The 22957-nt window shown below is 39.4% G+C and overlaps 1 protein-coding gene across 1 annotated transcript in view; it reads right to left on the bottom strand.

The window, feature by feature from the left end:
* The window catches only part of LOC147620521 (putative LRR receptor-like serine/threonine-protein kinase At1g67720), a 45193-nt gene that overhangs the window by 19177 nt on the left and 3059 nt on the right, over positions 1-22957 (bottom strand). Inside the window, exon 3 of the mRNA XM_086824752.1 lies at positions 968-1440. Within this exon, the coding sequence (XP_086680878.1) occupies positions 968-1440 (473 nt within the window). The remainder of the gene's footprint in view (positions 1-967; positions 1441-22957) is intronic.

The following is a 22957-nucleotide window of genomic DNA, read 5'->3' as shown; positions in this document are numbered from 1 at the left end:
CACGCATTTTGTGACCCAAAAAGAAATTGTCTCCCATGTAATGAAGAAAACATTGATTGGCTTAAATATTAATAGCCTAAGAAAAAACATCCACTAAATATTCAATGACTTAAAGCAATACGAAAGGTAATATTTTTGGGTCTCCCATGAGAAACTAGATCGGTTACAGTAGGCAATGGTGACTAGACAACACAAGGCTATAGTGCTAATAATTGAAGGGAAAGAGTACTTTAAAAGATTCTTGTGGGTTACTCTGTAGGTTTTGTAAAAGAAGAGGTTGGCCCAAATGCTATAGAAAGAAAGGAAAATTGAGAGCCTTTATTGAATGGGAAGATCCCTTCAAAACCAACCAGTGAGCCTTTATTGAATTGAGAGCCTTTACCAGTGTTAGGCTAAAGAGCCACTCTCACCACACTAAATTATTTCTAGCCTCTATAGGGGATGGGTGGATGTTCAGGGTCATGGAATCAAACTAGAATATTTGTAGCATCTAAATGGGAGACGGTCATGGATTCCCACCATCAATACCCACACGATGTTGTCAGCATTGGACAATTATTATGAAAATCAATCTCTCTCTCTCTCTCTCTCTCTCTCTCTCTCTCTCTCTATATATATATATATATATATATATATATATATATATATATATATATAGATATTCAATTCGATCAAGTTTGAAAATTAAAATGAGTATAATTATTTATGGTTTTTAAAAACAATTTGATTCGATTACCATTTCAATTGGATTTTGGTTCTTCTAGGTGTAATTTAATCATGTTTCAACTTTTAATCATTATGATTTCAAATCATCAATTATATTTTTTAAATAAATAAACAACCCCCTAAGAGAATTTATCGACCCAAAAATGTGAAGACTTGCAACAATAAAATACATCCAAAAGTTTCACAAACAAATTCATCAATATTAAAGCTACATTTATATCAACTTTCACATGTTACTTACAATCTTGAATATATGTCCCTGCTGTCTGGAGTTGATCTTCAGACCATTTAAGCATTTCGATTGCATTGAGAAGTGGCGGATCCGTAGAGGTAGCAGCAGGAACAAGGGTCAATTGCAAGGGACTTGGAAGGTCTTCTTGTTGATTAATCACCACAGAGATTGAGGCAAGTGATGGGGGTAAGATTCCCTCAGGTGTAGCCTTCTGATGATTAACTAATAAAGAAAAGTTACGTTGAATAGGGGGTACAACCTCTGCAAAGTGTAGTTCTATGTAAAAACCACCACTTCCTCCAAAATCATCGAAAACAAAAGTCAGGTTCCTTGAAGTGTTTGTCGTTATAGCTGTTGCCATGACCTTACTAGGAGGTTCCTCTGCATCATCAACTATGATGTTCTGTATGCTTGAGCGTGTGGAAATAATTGGAGTAGTTGTGTTTGCTATCCAAATTCGATCAAATGTATCATTTGGATACCTAATCAATAAACATTTTAATTATCGTAAGAGGTAATTAAAAAAAGAGAAAATAGTGAAGGTAAAAAATCAATGTGTCGCATCTTTTTTTGAGAGCTTAAAGATTAGCACTATCAAATTTAGAATGTGAAGGCTTTAGTACCCTTGCAAGGGGAGTTTATCCCTTAAAAGGGAAGGTAACAAAAAAAGATCCACAAAATTGGAAAAGGAAAACATATACCGTTTTAATGTCTTAAAATCGTATGCCCTTTCAATGTCTTGATTAAGATATGGAGGTTTAATATAAACCCTTTTAATGTCTTTAATTCGTATGCCCTTTCAATGTCTTGACTAAGAAACCGACGTTTAGTATATGCCCTTTAAGTTTCTGTGCTAATCACTACTAGTATCAAACCCCTATGATGCTACGGTATGAGACAAATGTATGGTGGTGTAAATTTATAACACTTAAAAAATACGTGATCTTTCTCTAAAAAACACAACTTAGGCATAGTATAAGGCATTGATAGAGATAAATAGAGTATATTTTATTAAGCAAAGATAAAAAGGTAGGCTACATTATTCCACACCCACATAAGTACAAGAGCCTAGATGGATATTAAAATTGTTAAGAGTGTGATGATAAGGTAAGGGAGTAATCACACTATGATGAAAAAATGATTTGTGTCCAATGGGTCGCATAGTGTATCTCTATTGACCTAGAGATGTGGGGTAGCCATGACTAGGTTTGATACAAGTCCGAATGAACATTTGCGTACCATCGTACTTGATGTAAACGTAGTCCATAAAGTAGTATTAATTGCAAAACTATGCCTATAAAAACCTTTTAACATCGGTATTATTGAGACTAGCAAAAATTTGGCCATATTGGCACTAGTTGTGTCCATTAGTTTTTTAGATTTGGCCACATAGCATTAATATTTCCAATATTGAAGCCTTAGAAATTGGGTATGAAAAATATGAAAAACATTATGTATAAAGATTAAAAAATTACATACGATTAAATAAACAATTTTTTCTGATGAGTCAAACCATTTTATAGCCTCAAAGATTGCATTTTTAAAGGTTAATTCTAAAATTTTTCTAATTACTTGACATTAAACTTGAAAGCTTTCTAAGAAATGGGTATGATAAAAATGTGAATCGTTAGCCTTCAATGATTTGAAGTAAAAATTATTGAGATAACGAGTTTAATTACATGACATTAAAACCTTAATGTTAAACCTTAATGTTGTGTAAGCAGTGGGTATGGTAGAAATGTAAGTCCTTACCCTTAAATTAATAAAAATAAAAAAAATCTTAAGATATAAAGGTAACCTAGTGCAAATATGGATGGCCTTCAAGGATGACACCTCCACACTTATGGCATGCCGGAATGACACCTCCAAGCTTATGGCGTTCCCATGGTTGGTGAGATTATGCTTAGGACACCACTGGATTACAAGTTGTATCATAGCCATATTGGTTTTATGGCATAGTTTCTACATCTACTTGAAGATTAACGAAGCAGAACAAGCGGATGAAGACCAAGTGAATATGGCCTTTCATAAGGCCAACTGTTACTCTTTTCTAGATAAAGGAACCTCATGGATCAACAAAGGCCAGCCCCTACCTGTTTGGCACTCCTATATTCTAAGCATAAATATATGCATTGTAAGGTTAACTAGATTCCTACATAGGAACTGGCATTGTCATTTATCTAGCATTATAAACCTAATAGATCATCATAACTAGAATTATAAGCCTAATTGGCTATACCATCATTTCCATTGTAATTGGGTAAGACCATAAGAAGACCAACATTATAAGCATAAGTGGGAATTCCTTATAGGACTAGAATAGCCATCATAACATCATCATTGCCATGAATATTTTGTTGAGGGAAGGGGTTAAAATATGTGCCAAAATACTCATGTGTTCAACCTTCAGGGGGGATAATGGGTCATATGGTCTAGATTGATAAAAGTTTATTTGTAATCACCATAGAAATTGATATTCACTGCAGAATCTCTAGAAATGCAAGTAGCCAAGTCGATGCCAATGAGAGGATCATGGAGTGTGGAGATATTTTAGGAGAGATTATAGGAGTTGACTGAGGAGTTGTCTTGGCTCCCTTTGTCTTGTACTCAGCCTATATAATGGGCCTCTCATTATCAATATAATACACTTGTTCTCTTCTAATTACATTATTACTATGCTAATTCCATGTGATTAGTTTAATATTTTTGCTTAAGCATTAATTATGCACTCACCATGACCTTGATCACATATTACGAGCCACCATGAATTCTTGCATCTATTGTATAGTCTTATGTATAAGACACTATGCATAGACTCTATTACATGGTTAGTCTTGTGCTGCATAGACTCTATGCTTAGACTCTATACATAAGAGTCTTTTGCATAGTACTATGGAAAGAGTATTTTCTATAAAGTTGTGCATAAGACTCTTTTTCATAGTTTTATGCATAGAGTCTATGCATAGTCTTACGCATAAGACTATGTATAAGATTATATGCATAGCATATGCATAGACTCTATGCTTTGAATCTATGCATAAGAACCTTTTGCATAGAGTCTATTGCATAATGAGTCTTGTGCATAGACTCTATCCAATACACTCTATGCATAGAGTCTATTACATAGTGATTCTTGTGTGTAGACTCAATGCTGAGAGTCTTTTTCTAGTATTATACTTAGAGTCTTTCACATAGTTATATGTATAGAGTCAATTGCATAGTCCTATATGCTTAGGGTTTATGCAGAGTCTCATACATAAGACTCTATGCATACAGTCTTTTCCATAGTATTATGAATAGAGTCAATTGCATAGTCCTATATGCTTAGGGTTTATGCAAAGTCTCATACATAAGACTCTATGCATACAGTCTTTTCCATAGTATTATGAATAGATTCTATTGATTAGAGTCTTATGCATAGAGTCTCTTGCATAGTATTATGCCAAGAATCTATTCTAAGAGTCTTCTGTGTAGTATTATGATTAAAGTCTATTTCGTAGTCTTATGCATAGAGTCTATTACATATAGTCTACTGCATATAGCCTTAGACTCTTATGTATAGAGTCTATTACATAGTAGTCTTGTGTTGAAACTCTTAAACTTATATACATATAGCCTTAGATTGTTATGCATAGAATCTATTGCATAGTATTCTTGTGCTTAGACTCTTATACATACACTCTATGCATAGACTTTATACATTGACTCTATGCTTAGACTCTTACACATAGAGTCTATTGCATAGTTAATATTATGCTTAAACTCTATTAATTCTAATGTTATCTTATTTATTTTTTTCCTTTGTTTCTAAGTCATATTCTTCGTTGAATCTTAGAAGGAAGGAATCTTTCCACAAGGAAGCAAGATCTCCAACAGTAAGCTTTAAACACACCATATTTTCTTATTAATAGCCTCGGGTTCTATGGGGAGAAAAACAAAATCCCCTATATCTTGATGCCAATGATTGGAGGAAGGCTAGGGGTGAGAAGTTTGTGACATTCATAACAAGTATAAGCAAAGATGAGAGGCAGCTAAAGTGCATCTAGAAGGTTTGAGGTCTTCTCATCTTTTATAATCTTTTGTGCATACAATTGTAAGTGAATCCTTGACATTTTTTCCGTATGTTTATGCATAGCCTTATACCATATGTGCTCAATTATCTTTCATGAATGTATGTACAAGGAAGCAATTAGACGTGCCTATATGCAAGATGAGTATGACTATGCATAGAGGTATATGACAGCTACATTGCTCAAGAAGTTGCAGGGCATAAAATTAAGAGGGTGTACATTGTCAATTATCTAAGTATAATGGTTTCTAGCTAGCATGTAACTTATGGTCTGGTAGCATGTAATTATAATGGTTTCTAGCTAGCATGTAACTTATGGTCTGGTAGCATGTAATTAATGAAGAGGAAGGCAAAGGAGACGATGGGAATGATGAAAAGTAGATCGGCATAGGCTATTGTTTTACTCATGATTTTTGTAAGACCTTGGCTCAAATTTTATATAACATAGAGATGTTATTGTCAATATAATCATGTGTGCGTGTACCTTATATGTGTTGTAACTATGCTATTGTGAATTTATGATCTCAAATTTGAGTACCTCTCTTGTGGTACCAATGGGAAGAAGGGGTAGACTGGGCTAACAGAGACGTTACCAGCCACACTATATCTCTATTAAGGTTTTGTGTGTAGATGTGAGTGGATACCTTCTTGCTTGCGAGAAGTGAAAGGTATGGTAGATGTATGTTTTTGTATTATTTTTGGTTGAAAAACTGGTGTGTGAGTACTCACATGACTATCCACTAGATACTCACACCATGAATTTCTTGAAAAAATCATGTATTATCTTTGGTTGAAAGATTAGTGTGTGAGTAGTACTCACATGTGAGTATCTCCTAGATACTCACACCGTGAATTTCTTGAAAAAAACATGTTTTTTTTTTGTTGAAAGATTGTACACATGATTACTCACATGTGACTATCTCCTGGATACTCACACTGTGAATTTCTTTAAAAACATCATGTCAAACTATTTTTTAATAATTTCATGTTGTGAATTTTATGAAAAAATCACATCAAACTATGTTCATGATTTAACGATTTTAAGATAACCACACAATATAAATTGATCACTTAAGCTCATTGCAAGTTAATTTGGTATCAACAGATCAATAAAGTTTGATGGAAAAAACCAGAGTTATTCACAATAGTGATTTTCTTAAGAATATCATGTCAAAATTATTTCATCATTTTATATTTAAGATGACAACATGTTATAAGAGATTTTAATACTTCATTAGTAATGAATTTTGGGCATAAACAATTCAAAGTTTTTCCACTTAAATCTTGGAAAGAAACCCACAAAAACAATCAAAGTTTTTTGCAGACATGACTATCTCAGGTTATTCACATGGGACAATCTCTAGATATTCATATCATGATTATTTTTTAAGCTAGCCCGATTGTGAATGGTGCCAAAAAATTGAGACACTAATGCTTCTCAATAATGTCATCTCGATTTTGAAAGATAAGTAAAAAAATTAAACATGCAAAATCAAAATTATTCATGTTGTGAATAACTTAGCCTTTGGGGAAATTTGGATTCAAATTGGACCCTTTACTTAAGGATTTTTACACATTCTTTGTTTATAAAATTAATGGGCTCATGGAGAAATTTTAGCAAATCAACTAAGAAGTCAGCGAAGTTTGGACATTTGGAATCTACTCTTCGAGAACCTTTCCAATGATATATTGCGTGATGGGCAATTTCGCATATTCAAGAAGTCCCCAAATTTAGTGATGATGTAGCACATTACATGCCACATGATCACCAAATTTGGTGACTTCTTGAATATGTAAAATTACCCATCATGGTATATATCATTAGAAAGGTCTCGAATATAGTATATTTCAAATGTCTAAACTCCACTCGCTTCTTGAGTCGATTTGAAAAAATTTCACCATGAGCCCATTTTTGTAGAGAGAGTGTGTACAAATCCTTAAAGGGCCCAATTTGAGTCCAAATTTTCCTTAATGCCAAAGGTTCATACAAAAGAAGTTTCGTCCAAAAATTGAGGTTTAGCCTACTAAAACACCTTTACATGCACTTGAGACTTTAAAATATTTTAGGACATGAAATTTCTCTAGAGGATAGCGCATCTAACTATCTTTCTACCAGGGGAGTATTGGGTCTGGTCCTTCAGCTACTAGCACACCTTAAAGTGCATTTGCTTTGAGAGGTGTGAGACTAGTAGTGCGGAATCCATGGAGAAAAATGAGATGATAAGTGAGTGGGGGAAAGAGTTTTAAGTGAGATTAGTAGCGAGAAACCTATGGAGGAAGCTTAGATTTAGTAAAGTGACCAAACCAGAGAGTTTTAAGATCCCCCACAATATTCGGTGGCTTGGACCAAGAGGCTCACTCTATTGACAAGGTCATACAATGAGAAATGTTTAGAGGCTCCGAATGGAAAGAGGAGTTGCATAAGCAGCACCTCCCATACATACTTTTGTGCCAACGGAAACCTTTGTACTCCTAGGACTAAGAGAGATGCAAATAGTACTAGAGATATTTTTCCCTATGATCGATGATATGAAGATAGAAATGAACTTCAAGCAGCCCATAAACAATCAAAAATCTATAATAAAAGAAAAGAAGAACTACATGTTAGATGGGCCCTAGCATGACAGAGAGAGTAGGAAAGAATGCAAACCTTAGAGTGAGACACACAAGACACGGATAAATGGGAGGTTGTGTCACAAGCCCAAGTTCATGCACAAGCTTTGGTAGAGAGGATCCCCCCTCTAGAGCCAATATGTTAGAGAGGATGCCCCTCTAGATCCAATATGGGAGGATAAAAAGGAGAGTGGGGAAATGCTACACATCATGGGTTAGTTGAAACCAACTCAAAAAAGGAAGAAAATCCAAGGAAAAACTTTATACAAATGAGGACATTAGCAAGATGATAACAAATCTTCATATCCTCACATACATGTAATTAGTGATATTACAAGCATAATAGTGAGTTATCCTGCGGGGAGAAGCACTGAATATAGAAAACCCATCCTCTCCCATGACCCCGGGTAGAGAAGAATATCAACAAGAAAAACAATCTTAGAAAGGGGGGTGGGGGGGGAATAGGGAAAGAGAGTATACAATTCATATAATCAACATTTGAGTTAGCCCAAGTCTTAACCATAGTATAAGTAGGTACGGGGTGGCAAACGAATTTGGGGACTACAAAAATTCATACCCCATGAAGTCGTATCACATATCAAAACTTATGTGAAGCTTTAATAGAGATGGGTATCAACACCTGGAAATCTCTTTGAGTCCATTTGTGAAATATATCAGCACATTGATTAGCTCATAAAGATCCTTTTGGTTTTCCTAATGTTAATGGGAAGGTATTGTCAGAATTCACAATGAAAATAAGAGACAACTGCTATAAAGAACAAAACGTAGAAGAGAGAGGGAGAGAGAATACTCCACGGGAACACTCACGAGAACACGGATTATGGAAGGAGGCAGAAAGCAATTAATGCGAGAGAGCGGAATTGTAGCCATGGGAACATAAAGACGCACATAATTTTTCCATATTTTTGTGCCGAAGTGCAATGTAAATCGTTTTAGGCCAATGTGGGTTCTAAATGAGAGTTCTAAGTGTATTAAGCAAGGCTTACTTATGGGGTTGTCCGCCCATGTGTGAAAGAGGCCTAGGGTTAGGGTTAGTGACATCTCTACAAAAGAGAGGTTAGCTAAAGAAAGTGTTCGTTTTTGCCATTCTCATAAGCTATTGAGTGAAGCTCTTGAGCTCTCAAGCTATGGCAACTCTCTAACTCTCTCTCTATTGTACTCTAATGAGCATCAAGCTCCAATGAGTATAGCTCCACTTCTTTCTCTTAATCTCTTTTAGCATCATTTAAGTAGATTAATCTATGATTAATTGAATGCTTCTTTCTTTCTCTTGTGTATGCTGCATGCTTGTAGAGTGTGTGTGTAGTCTCCATTGATGCAAGCTCTTGCCCACTTCTTTGGCAATGAGTTATTCATGGATAGACTCTCTCTATGAGCTTGTGGGTTTGTGAATGTTACATTCTCTGCTTGCTTAAGCTTGTGGGTTAGTAGATGCACGCTTATGGATTTGCAGGCATTAGGGAAAGCTAAGATTTAATCAATGTTTGAATGGGATTAAGAGATTGCTATGCATTGCTTGTTGTCTTGATTAGTGTAGTGGATTTAAGGGATTGAGAGATTTATTGAGGTGTTGAATGGTTGAATCGTCAAGTGGTGGTTTTTGTATGTGAACTCTCCCTCATGGGATAAGCCTTCATGCACTAATCGGGTCGAGTCCTCGGATTGACATTGTGTTTCTTAACACATTTATTGATCGGTAGTACTCTATGAGCACTATATTGCACGGTAGAGAGAACCGCTATACAATGGCGCCGCTGCCGGGGAGCGAGTGCCTACATTAGTTGAGTACCATACACACACTACTACAACTCCTTGTTAAGCTCCAATCGGTTGCAAAACTGTTGGATAGGAGAGAAGGCCTTGGGACTAATTTTGATATTTATTTAAGACTAATCTGTTGTTAAATTCTCTTTATTTGTCTTGCAATTTGAGTGCGATTAGCAAGCTACGCTTCTCCCTTGAGGTCAAGACAAGGATTCGACACACGGGAAGGATTGGAGGTAGGCACTAAACCTGCAAATTTTAATTTTTGTGCGCAAGAGAGAGGCCTGTTTTTGCATTTTTGTCATTTTGTTTGAGGATAATTTTTACAGTTTCAATTTTCTGCATGTTCGTTTTATTTTCTGTTCTTAGCTTAGTTTAGTTTTCTGCATCTTTAATTTTGTGCATTTTAGTTATCTGTCAAACCTGCATTTTTGTTCTCTGTTAAACCTGCACATGTAGAGAAACTGAAATCTGTACACACACATGAAGATTGAACATTTTGAATTTGCTGCAAATTTCAGAGCTGCACATGCATTGAGTTCCTTGCACATGTATTGAATTCGCTGTAAATCTGACAGCTGCACACACATTGAGTTCACTGCACATGCATTTCAAAAAAGAAAAAAAAATAGTAATAAAAGAAGGCGGTTGTGCGTGAACAGCGCACCGCGAGGAGAGACCCACGCACTGCACCGTAAAGACCGCCACCGCACCGGATAAGGGGGTGCAAAAAAAAGAGTCTGGAAAATTTTTCATTTTCTGTCGCATAAATTTGGGAAGTTATCTAACTTTTCGAGAGGAGTTAGAAAACACCCATCATCGAAATTTCGGTCCCGAAACCATTTTCCCAGTGAGAGTGGGAAAGTGGTAAATTTTAGGCGATTTTCGATCTGGAAAAATACGCTATTTTTTTGGCCTAATGTGTTCGAGGGGGTTCAAAATGGGTTCTGGCAAAGTTTGAGCCAACTTGAAATTTTTTGGAAATTTTTTAAAAAAAATAAAAATAAAATAAAATAAAAACCCCTTAAAATTTGACCTTATGCACTTGCAGTCGGGGCGCCATATAGACACTGCCATAGGGCCTAGGGCACCTTCTAGAGTACCTACGCAGGAAAGTGGGATCCAATCGGTAGGAAATTTGGCAGATATTACTGAAACCTTTTCCAAATCCCAATCTGATACCCTTTCCAGGACAACTAGCTCATTGTCTATGGACAATCTAGGGCCGTCAAATAGTCATCCCTTAGCCCCAAATAGGACACCCACAAGATCTTTTAATCCATTTGAAGCTGACACCATGGGGTTACCACTCAATGTGAGACTTCAATATCTCTACACGAATGCTCAAGGAGCTGAGATCTTTAGGGATCCACAACAACGGTATCTCGTTAAGATCGCAGACTTTTTCTCAGAGCTTGATAGAGCACCTCTAGTCAATGACCAGGGTAACATGTACATGGGTGGAGATGGTGTTCGCTACAAAGTCACCTATCATCCTGAGAATGTAGACAAATTAGAAGAGCTCTCTAAGAGTGAGTTCCTAGATTTATTAAAGCCTTCTGGAGTAAGGGAGTCTAGAAATGATTGGCTCATTGAGCCGAACATGCCTGGACCATCCAATGCCCAGTCCTCAAAGCCATCCATAGTTGATTTACTTTGTGTAGATCTACATTTGGAAAGGGATCAGGGGGCTGAGAACCAATGGGAGTTTGTACGACAAATTCCAGTGACAAAGGTCTTTCAGGATGACCCACTTCAAGAGGTCTATAAGGACTCTTTAGAAGGATATTATGCCACAACTAGATTGCCAGAGCTAGATCTTCCTCTAGCACTTGGGGTGGTAGTCGAGAAGCTTGCAGGACACAAGAACTGAATCGTTGATAAATGGGTCAATGAATACCGAACCTTAGATTGGAAGGAGATTCGTGAGCTCACGTGGAGAGGACAACCATTATTCATGGAGGTGTTCTCAACTAATACAGCTAAACCAGGAGAGAGAGCCTTTCTTGGAGAAACTGTTGCTCCTCCCTTACGAGAGTTCACAAGAGAGGGACCCTCAACATCAAAGTGGACCACTGCAAGTAGCCCAACTCTAGCACCAAGATATTATCCTACACCAAAAGTGCGACCACAGATCACACCACAACAACGTTTCTCTCACTATGACAATTGGAGGGTAGGGGAGCCAACTCCGCCTCCCATTAATACACCTCCTGAAATGCGGGTAACAAGATCTTTGGAGGGGGTTGGTGAGGCAGGTAATAGGGGACCCACACCAATTTGGGATGCATGTGGACCATCTTACCAAAGAGAGGAATAGTTACCACTGAGAGTGAGAGGCCGTAGGCCCTATGATGAGTATTCAAGACAAGTAAGGCCATCAACTCTTCAGAAATTGGTAAAGAAGTACGAAGGGTCGGGAGATCCATATGACCATGTAGCAGCATTTAGGCAAGCAGTTCGATCTGAGCAAGTGACTGACAAGCATACGCAAATTGAAGGGTTTGGGCTCACTCTTGAGGAAAAGGCCCTTGCTTGGTTTCAGGCACTAGAGGCTTCAGACAAATCTTTTTTACGAGTTTTGCAAGAGAGATTCATTACTGCTTTTTCCTTGATGGGGATTCAACATGACACGGTAGTAAACATCTACTGTTTCAAGCAAGGCAAGACTGAGAGTGTTAGAGACTGTGTAAATAGGATGAAGCAGTACATTAATCGTTGCCCAGAAGATGAGAAGCCCACCCAGAGTCGATTAATTTCTCTCTTCTTAAAAGGACTTAAAAATTCAACACTGCACACACATCTCTATGCAAAGAAGCATACAAATTTCAATGAGTGTTGCCATGATGCTATGGATTTCACAGATAACTTCAAATTCCAAGAGGGTACTGGCCCTGAGGTGAAACCTAGAGATCAGTGGGGTGATGACCAAAGTTCAGGGTCTAGCGCGCTAGTAAATCCAGACCACATAGCTAACCTAGTACTAAGGAGATTGGGACAAACCTATCGCCCACCCATGTAGCCACACCAACAGCAGCAGCCAGCAAATGAGGAGTGTACTACCTACAGGTCCTCATCTTTGTGGAGCGTGTGGCGGTAACCATAAAACCGAAGAATGTAATACCTTTTCTCCTCTAGTCACAAACCAACCCACAAAGAAGTGGTGCCAGGCCTGTGCTTGGAATTTTACCCACACCACACAGGAATGTACTCGCATGGCAAGAATGAGACAAGAGCGTGAGCAACAAAGGGGTGCAGTGGCTCCACAAATGCATCAATAGTATACTAATTTTGAACGTAAGCCACTGATGGCACAAGAGCAAGCACGACCTGTACTTGGAGCTCAACCTCCTGCTCCTGGGACTGCTCCTGTGAGGTTTGTTGATTACGACAATTCAAATATGTGTAGAGACTTGGTAAACCCAAGCTATGTGGAGGAGGAATATGCATCATATTCATCCAAGGAAAATCTCCTTGAAAATCCTGCATATCCAAGCCAAGCACTGGAACCTCAACCAGGGGAACAAAATTCTTTGATGTTGCTAGGCGGCTACCAACCTAGGACTCCAGGCCCCTCAGGTCAATGGTAGCAAAGAAAAGTAGAAGCCAAACTAATGGGCCCCTGTTATGAGTGTAGAGAACCTCATTGGGCTCGTGATTGTCCACATCGCCCAAGGCAAGCAGCTTGATCCAATACAACAGTACCACAGTTTTCACCAATTGAAAGATATTGTCTAGGGTGTTGTGTAGAACACTTTCCAAAGGATTGTTTGCTGAAACCACATGAGGAAACTACCTCTCAGCCAAAGGTCTCACTTAACTTTGTAGAGGAAGTTCCATCGCCACCTTCATCAGAGAATGAGGATGTCGTGCCACTTAGAGTCATGACTAGATCACAGACACAAAATGCTGAAATGCAGACTGATGAGACACCTCGAACTAGGGATGCAAAGGCAAATCTAGTGGACAAGACCCTACATTCCAATAGAAAAAGGACCACTAGGAGGAAAAAGAACCGCAACAAGCAAACTAAGAGTGCATCCACTAGTTCTCAAGAAGTCTCTAAACAAAACATGAAGGATCAAGCTCTTACATCCCAAGAAGTGCATGAGGAGCATCAACCTCAACCTGGGCCTAGTGCTAAACAAGATGAGGCTAGTACAACCCGAGGATAGTTTAGGGGGTTCTATTTTTGTGGATAAGGTGAACGAGACTCTAGATGCCATCATTGATGCTCATAGAAGTCGCATTGCAGCTTTATCTGAGCTACCCAAGAAGCTTCAAGAATACCCAAACTGTCGTGAGGAGAAGATCAATCTAGCTGTACATCAGCAACTCATTAGGGAAGCTCAATCAATACTTGAGGGCCCACCTCCACCTATCCCTCGGGCCCAACCTCTCTTAAGCCAACGTTAGAAACCATACCAGAAGTGTCATCAAGTTGGGAAATGAAAAGTGAGCTGATCTCCCAAGCTCATAGCGAAAAGTCTGCAACAATTGACACCCCATTGAAAGAAGGCATTCTGCCACCACCTAGTCTTGCCTTCCCATGCAATGATGAAGTTATTGATGCTAACGAGGACATGGCAAATGAGATGTGGGCAGCAGTTCATGAGAAAGTTAATGAGAATATATCCTCTATTATTTCACCTCCATTCTGTGAGGTGGATTTTACCAGGGGCACAGAAAACAACTTTAGATGCCCAAGCATCCAGGAGGAAGTTCAAACAATTGTTTCTCCTAGAAGTAAGCATACAATGAAAACCTTACCATCTTATTTGGGAGAATATGAGAACTGTTATCAAACCTTGAGGATACCCTCCATGCATAGAAGGTTTGACAAAGGAGATGGATATGGGTATCGTGCAAGCTATTTTGTCAGCACCAGTGGCTTGTACCTTACCTTTGCTTGATTTGATAAAGCTTCGACCTGAGTTGTGGAATGATATTGCCACATGTTTGTCAGAGCAGGTATTGCTACAAAAGGGTCACCATCATTGTACTATACACCCTGAGACAAAGCATGTTATGCCAGTTCCTATCAACAAAGTAGGAAAATTTTGTGAGGACGATCAGGGAAATTCGACCCTCCCATTAGAAGTGCAAAAAGTAGCTTCAACTGCAATACTTGACAGTGGTGCAGGAGTGGGCATTGTGACAAGGTCCATTTGGGAAAAGTGGGACAAACCAGCTATTAGGAGTACCAGGATGCGCTTGCAGCTATAGCAGGTGGAAGCTTAGAACATCCCATTGGGCTGCTAGAGAATATATTGGTCACTACATGTGGGATTGAATATGAGCACACATTTGCAGTAGTGGATTTTGGAAAACATCCAAACTATGAAGTGATATTGGGTAGACCATTCATGCGACAATTTCAAATGATTCAAGACTAGGGATATAATTATTTGTACCTCCGACATGATTCTATCATCACAAGGGTCAACCTAAAGAATCACTCATATCGTGATGTAACAAGGTCTCCAATAGATGAGTTTGATTCTGCTTCATCTGAGGGCTCAAGAGTTATATTGTCAGATGGGCGAGAAGATCTGTGGATGTGTGGAGCCTCATGTAAGGATTTCAACACTGAGAGACTTAAGGGTAATCGAAGTGTATCAGATGAGGCATACATTCCACAACCCTTCCCTGAGCACTTAATTGATCCACTAGAATGGAGTCATGTCCTTGCAACATTATCGACATGTGCTGTACCTAAGCCAATTCAATTTTGTGACTCAGATGGATATGACATTATTCCTATACGAATGGTACAACCACGTGACCTTCTAGATGATTTGTACTATGGGGATGCATCCACAACAGCACTGCATGTAGAGAAAGTCTCAGTGGAGGATTTAACACTCGAATCTGCTAATGATGCTGATAAGGAAGATGGATGGGACTCTGATTTTGAAGATGATGTGATAATCCCCGAGGAAGAGTTAGGAAAGGCACGCCTACTCTTGAGAGGAAGGGAGGTTCAAATAGATCCCTCGAAGCCGACCTAAACGTAAATGCTGTAAGAGCCATAAGAGACGTAAACAAGATGAGAGGGAACGATGAGAGAGAAAACAAAAAGAAGACGAGGAGTTTAAGAATGAACACTCTCGACCACCACCTCACTTCTCAGGAAAGAATGGATATCTATACTATGTCCAAGCACAAGATAGTATCAAAGACCAAGTAAAACGATCAGATGGATTCCAACTAGTAGAAAAGCTAAGAACTATTAGCAAAAATCGTAAAAAAACAAAGAGACCAAAACAAAAACTCAAGTCTCAAACAGATTCAAAAGAGAGTGTCGGAAGTGCAAAGATAACGGTTGAACAAAAAACTCTTATGCAAGATTGCAAAAGAGAGCTCAAAACCGCATGGTCTTCAATGAGTGACGACTCAAGTGGACAAGAACAAGGTCTCAATGTTCCCCCCAACTTCACACAGTACACTCTTCAAGATCGGAAGATTATTCTTCAACAGCCCATGCGACAAAAGCCAAGCATGCTAGGGGTTTCATATGATGGTCCAGAAGATGCAAAAAAATTGATATCGCCAAGCCAGGAGAAGAGCCTTGCTATGTGTGGATTGCCATAGACTTGTCCTTAGATGAGGAGAAGTTATTAATTCAAACAATAAAGGAGTATCGCGATGTTTTTGCTTGGAGTTATAAAGACCTCAAAGGAGTTGATCCAAGCATATGTCAGCATACAATTCCATTGTGAGAGGATGCAAAGCCTTCCAAGCAACGTCCTTATACTTACAATGAGAATTTTGCACGAAAGATAAAAGAAGAAATAGACAAGCTCTTAGAGGCAAAATTTATCTATGAGATTGAACACACTCAACGGGTCTCCCCTATTGTAGTGGTGCCCAAGAAAAATGGAAAACTTCGAGTATGTGTAAACCTCAAGAAGGTAAATGCAGCTACTGTACGTGATCATTACCCACTTCCAATCACGGATCATGTTTTGGAACGAGTTGCAGGGAAAAAGGCATATAGTTTCTTGGATGGATTCTCCGGTTACAACAATCAAGTATCAATTGATCCAAAGGATCAACACAAGACAGCCTTTGCTACTGAAGATGGCATCTTTGCCTATCGTGTTATGCCATTTGGTCTAACAAATGCACCTGCAACCTTTCAACGGTTAATGAGTCATGTATTCAAGGAGTACCTTAGGCAATTTCTTGAGATCTTCATGGATGATTTATGTGTTCACTCACAAGAGTGTGATGATCATATAGAACACCTCAGACTTGTGTTTCAAAAGTGTCAAGTTTATTGTATATGCTTGAATCCTGACAAGTGTAAATTCATGGTAAGACAAGGGAAAAGATTTTGGGCCATATTGTTTCTCACAATGGTATTTCAACGGATATGGATAAAATTGATGTCATTGTCTTATTACCTCGGCCTATCAACCCTAAAGGGGTACAAATATTCATAGGACATTGTGGCTATAATCGTCGATTCATCTACATGTACGCTGTCCTAGCAGCCAGACCATTATATGCTCTTCTTGTAAAGTTTAATTGGACTGATGAGTGTGAGGAATCCTTTGAAAAGTTGAAGCAAGCATTAGTGACTGCACCCATCTTACGGGCACTAGATTGGAACCAAATCTTTCATGTCCATATTGATGCTTCAAACTTTGCAATTGGATGTATTTTGGCTCAATCGGGAGAACATAATAAGGATTTCCCAATCTCATATGCTAGTTGACAATTGAACAATGCTAAGAAGAATTATACCACAATAGAAAGAGAAGGTTTGTCAATGATATATGCAGTGAAAAAGTTTTGCCATTACCTTTTGGCAAACAAATTTATATTTTTTGTGGACCATTAAGCACTGCTATATTTGGTGAATAAGCCTTGTGCAACTGGAAGGATTGTGAGGTGGTTTGTTATCCTTCTTGAGTTTGATTTTGAAGTGGCAGTCCAAAAAGGAACAACTCATCTAAGGGTAGATCATTTGTCTCGAATCACCTCTGGAGAAGCTCCTGTGGGTGTGGATGATGATATGTTAGATTCAACACTTTTCCTTGTAGAGACAGCTCCTAAATGGTCTAAACCCATCTTAAAAATTTTGACAAGTGGGCAGATACAACTAGCGGGTCCTAATGTGGACCTATGGCGACCATTCAAGTTAATCTCAGGGAGATTATATCGTCAGGGTAATGATGGAGTATTGCGGCTTATACCTAACCTTGACCAATATGAGGAGATCTTGGAATGGGCACATGAGAGTATTCGTGGAATCCATGCATCAGCTACTACTTGTGTGCAACATATAACTCAGGATGGGCAATGGTGGCCTACCATGCATGCAGATGCTGAAAAATTTGTTCATAATTGTGCTTCTTGTCATATTCAACGACCAATTCATAATGTCACATTATTCCAAATTTCAACTACACCAAGTTGGAGTAAGTATATTGTGGACTATCTTAAGCATGGTCATACTGATCAAACAATTCCTTAACATCGAAAGCGTGCTATTGAAGTTGAAGCGGCCAACTATATGCTGATAGAGGGCAAACTCTACAAGAGGGGCAAGGATGGCAACTTGCGCATGTGTGTATGTGAAGCTCACTACTTGAAAATCTTGACTCATGCACATGCAGGTGTTGGGGGTGGACACTTTTCGGGCAATACCACAGCTAAGTTGATTAGGTGGTCTCGGCTTTGGTATGAAGTAATTATGGCCACCCTTGGGGAAGGTGAAGATTATAGCTGAATGCTTCTCCATTGAAATCTTAGTTTCCAAATCATCTTTCAAAAACTCTCTACATGCGCTTGATTCCATCTCAGCTAAACTCTTCCCTTTTCCTTGCCTTCTCACGCTCAACCCCTGCATACCCAAAACGAGAACCATGGTGCTAGAATTGGAGCCTCTATCCTCAACTCTATACAAGGAAGTGGATAAGCATTTTGAATGTCTAGATTTTGCTAAGCTATTGCCCTAGGAGGAGCTACAACAAAATTACAAAGCTATGGAGAAACTGTGCAGAAGTCCAACACAATCACATTACCATCGGGTGAGAGGAGGGTGTTCAACCCCCTCTCTATGGGCTAAGGTCTTCAAATTAACGGCTGAAGGGGAAAGAGAGGTCAAACTAGCCGCCGTTGAACGAAGAAGACTTGATCAAGGAGTTTGGCCCTTGGAAGGTAAGTCCATAGAATTTAAAATCACAAGAACTCTAGATGAGGACAAGCAGAATGATATACGCTTCGTGGTGGAGATGATCAATCTCATACACAAGCCATATTGCATGTCAAGAAGAGCCTTCGGACTAGTGAAGGTAGTGGAGTTGGGGACGAAGGTGGCTTGGGTGGAGGTGCTAACAGCACCCTCTAAAGCACAAGGAGGGGAGCCAGAAGGAGGCAAGCAAGAAAGAAGACACATGGCGCAAGAAGCAGACAAAGGCGACTCCCCAACAAGAAGGGAGCTCCATACAAACAATGTATCGAAAAAAGAGAGCTTTAGAATTTGGAGAGTCGAAGAAGAAGGGAAAGACAACAAAAGGAAAAAGCACCCAATAGTTAAAGGAGGACTTTGACGACGATATCGGCATGTCCATGCTAACACAAAAGCTGGAAGAATAGCAGTAGGAGACATCATCAGCCTCAGAATGCCCGCATCCTGAACAAGCACAGTAGGAGGCCGAAGACACATAACGTGTGCATGTGGGAGAAGCACAATAAGAAATCATGGTCACTAAACAACTTCACTTGGATCAAGCACAAGCTGAGCTCCCTCCTGCACCCCGCCCTACAAACTTTCCGGAGTCCTTTGAAGTGAAGGGATGCCTTAATTATTTACAAAAGTGTATGATAGACGGAATGAATGAGATTGCCAAGCCGGAGGTGATGGTCAGAGAATAGGATGGCATCATCCAAGCCACAAGGAGCCAACAGGAACCCCTACAAGAGGAGTTTGAAAGAAGAAGGAGGGAAGCAGGTAGGATGATGCAAAGATAGTTATTGCTAAATCTCCAGAAAGAGAAAGAAGAGACAAAAAAATAAATGGGAATAATAAAATGGGTTCTGGCAAGGAATGAAAAGGCAAATACGCAACTTAAAAAAGAAGACATACACATGGACAAGGAACGCCAAGATAGGGATGAGGGCCAGATCCTCTTAATCAGAGAAGAACATATCAAGATTATAAGAGAGGTGCAGGCCACGGCGAATAAAAACAAAGTGGAGCTAGTCAAGGCATAATACAGACCTGCATCTCTGGACGCCGACGAGGAGTTTCCAGAAGTGTATGATTTGGAAGAGGAGAAGATGGAACAATGGGAAAGCCATGGAATGAAAGACCTAAAGGAGGTGTGGGGTGAATACCTGAAAAAGCTAATAGCAGCAATGCAAGCCCCCACACCCACGTGCAGGTAGATGGTTCCCTTCCATGAGCAAGATAAGAATCTACATGAAGGATCTAAAAATCCAGACACAGGAAAGCTGACAGGAACTAATCCTACAAGAGCTCTGGGATCCGCTAAGAACAGACAAGGGGATAAGGAGGCAGGACACAATGGGGCAGGTGCCAACAAAGAAAAGGAGCTATAGTAAGCGTAGAATGAGCAGCTGAGAATGGAAATGGAACCATGGAAGAAAACATTCACCCTACTAAAAGGTGATGGGAAGAAAGTGCAAGAGAAGCCTACTAGGAAGGGGAAGGAGCTTGTATTGTACAAAGGACCATCAATGGATATAATCCCTAATGATGAGTTGCGAGAACATGCTTGGGCAGCCATGAAGAAGTTGGAAGAAAGGGCAAGCAATGAGGTGGATCTTAGGGCTCAAATTGAAGAGATAGATGACTTGGTGGAGGAATACAAGGAGCAACAAACGCAGGATGGGTTGACAATAAAAGCCCTCAAAAAGGAATTAGAATCCACCACCACTGCTAGGAACACAAGAGGAAGAAGGTTGATCAATGAGCTGAATGTCGCTCTCTGACGAGAGCTCATACCGATCTAAAGAACAGACAAGACTAGTTGGATGCCACAAGGAAAGCACATGAAAAGGAGTTGAGAGCATCCAGGGCCAAACTCAAGAAAAGGCAGGATCATGTGGAAACCAGCTCCTCATGCTGTCAAAAAACAAAAAAAAGAAAGGATGATTGAAGATTTCCAAGGGTAGGCGAAAAGGGAGAAAAGGGAAAAGGAAGCCCGAGCGAGGGCCCAAAAGAGCACAACTATCTGGAGAGAGATAGCTCGATGGGTTCACTATAAGTAAACCCTCTGTATCATGTGCGTTGAAGGACTATTTTAAAAATCCCTAAATTGTGAATTTTTCATGAATAAAACATACCCTTTTTCTTTTCAACCTGTGAATACCCCTTTAAATGGTACCCTTATATATACAAAAACGTGTAAAAAAGGGATTTTAAAAATCCCTTCTATTAAACCCACGTGCTATGCTTACATATCCTAATTTAGACTACTAATAAGCAGGCAAGCTGTGAGACCGTCCAATTAGGACGACATTGCATAATTTATGAACTAGTTGGACATGTCTCAGATAGAGAAACTAGGACAAAGCACCTCCGAGGCGGAAGGGTCAGCACCAAGAAAGAGCCCCTCATCCGGATCGCGAGTAGTACTATGAGGAAGTCATAGGGTCTTATGACGCGGGGATCCCCATGAGGAGGCAACAGCTCATGCATAGAGCAAGAATTCCCAGTACCCCTCACCAACGAAGTTACCTCAAAGAAGAAGAAAGGGCACACTCTAGATTAGAACCAACAAGAAGACCACCATATGGGTGGAAGTCGAGTCAAGGGGGAAGTAAAAGATCAAGAGAGTCTGAGAAAACTGTGTTTGAGAATGATGCCATCATCCGAGAGCACACAAAGACACATGCTCTTTTAGTGGGAATGAGCATTGATGCAATGGAAAGAGCTAGGAAAAAGTACCCATATGCAAAGCCCATTGATGTACAATTCCAACGGGCTAATGAGAGGACTGGAGTTGGGCATGCTTGGGTGAGTAGCAAGAAGAGGGCTTATGAGCCCAGGTATGCGCAGGATGCGAGCCCATAATGTTTCTTTCAGGAGGCCTTGCCACATAGGGAGAATTGGATGAAGGGGGCTAGAACAAGCCTTAGGGTTTCAAACCCAAATCCCAGATATAAAAATTTTGGTTTTTTATTTTTTAAGAATGAAGTGATTGTGGACAACAACGACAATAAGTCATTGTGGACTTCGTTGTGCTGTTAACGCATCATCCACTCTGATGGACAGGTGTTGGTGCCGTCGACAGTCACCACCTGGACTTCCTGCCAGATTTGCCGCCCACCCAGTGTATCCATTGGGCAACAAAATATTGGGCACAAATCTAATTTCTTGTAATAACCTTGTAAGTCGATCTTGCTAATGGGCAGTACCTGAGAGCATATGTAAAAGAGGAAAGGGGAACTATCCAAGATACAAGATATACGAGAGAGTAGAGAGTGAAAATTGGGAGAGCTACAGCATTGTACTTTGGGCTAAGCCTTCACTCTAGTGAGATAATAATTTGTCTATGCAATTCTCCATTTTCTCTTCTCTGTATAAGTTTGTGTTAAGTACTTTCCTATATGTCTTCTAATTGGGATCTGGATTTAGAGTCATTTCTATCTAGATGTGACTGCTATATCTGGAAACATGATCAAAAGCCATGACAAGAATCCTATCAGATGAATGAAGGAACTAACCTCTATGCTGGCATGACTGACTCCCTTAGCCTAGGAAGATTGGCAGCTCAATGCATTAGTGTTAGCTTATTGCATTGGGCATAGTTGCATTAGTCGCGTCTCCTCTGGAGCCAACTAGGTGGTCTGGAACCACGCAAGGGCTGGGTCTCGACCACACACTCACAACTCACCATCTTGTAGACACAAAGTTGCCAAATAAAAAAACACCTTATAGTCTATGGTTGGTAGACCTAACATGCTTATGTAATAGAAAAATCCATCATGCACACCCCCACTACACTTTTAAGCTATTAGCAGCAACTCTTTTACTTTCTTGTAAACTAATTTTCACATAGGACATAAGCACCGACATAACCCTTAATGGGGGTTGCCAGTTAGAAGTTTACGATTATTTATAAACTCTGCAGAGCACAGAGACAGGGCTTTCAGCATTTTGTACACTTTTTGATATTGAATAATCAAAGGTGATTGTTTTTGGTTTATTTTCTTGGTATTAGCAAATGTTTAGTGGTGTTTATTCTTCTTAATCTTTGTATTCATCCTTGGGCACTGAGTTTTAAGTGTGTTCCAACTATATTTCATTTTTGGATAGTTTCTATGGATATAATCAAGCCAAAATGTTGCCTAGATGAAGAGAAAATAACATTTTTCATAGAGTGGGGGATGTTGTCATCCAACAAGATGTGGATGACTTTCTAAAGGACGGTTCAGGGAATATTCTACGAATATCTCACAACATTTTTCCAAGTGTTTTTGGATTACTTTAGTGTCATTGGATGCTTTTAGAACACCACTACCATCTAATATTGTGTGTAGAAAAGCATCAA

Source organism: Cibotium barometz, chromosome 31 (assembly GCF_041138505.1).
Source record: "Cibotium barometz isolate CiBa-2024 chromosome 31, ASM4113850v1, whole genome shotgun sequence".
Taxonomy (NCBI): domain Eukaryota; kingdom Viridiplantae; phylum Streptophyta; class Polypodiopsida; order Cyatheales; family Cibotiaceae; genus Cibotium; species Cibotium barometz.
The sequence above is the reverse complement of the archived record's forward strand: the minus strand, read 5'-3'. Positions and strand labels throughout refer to the sequence as shown.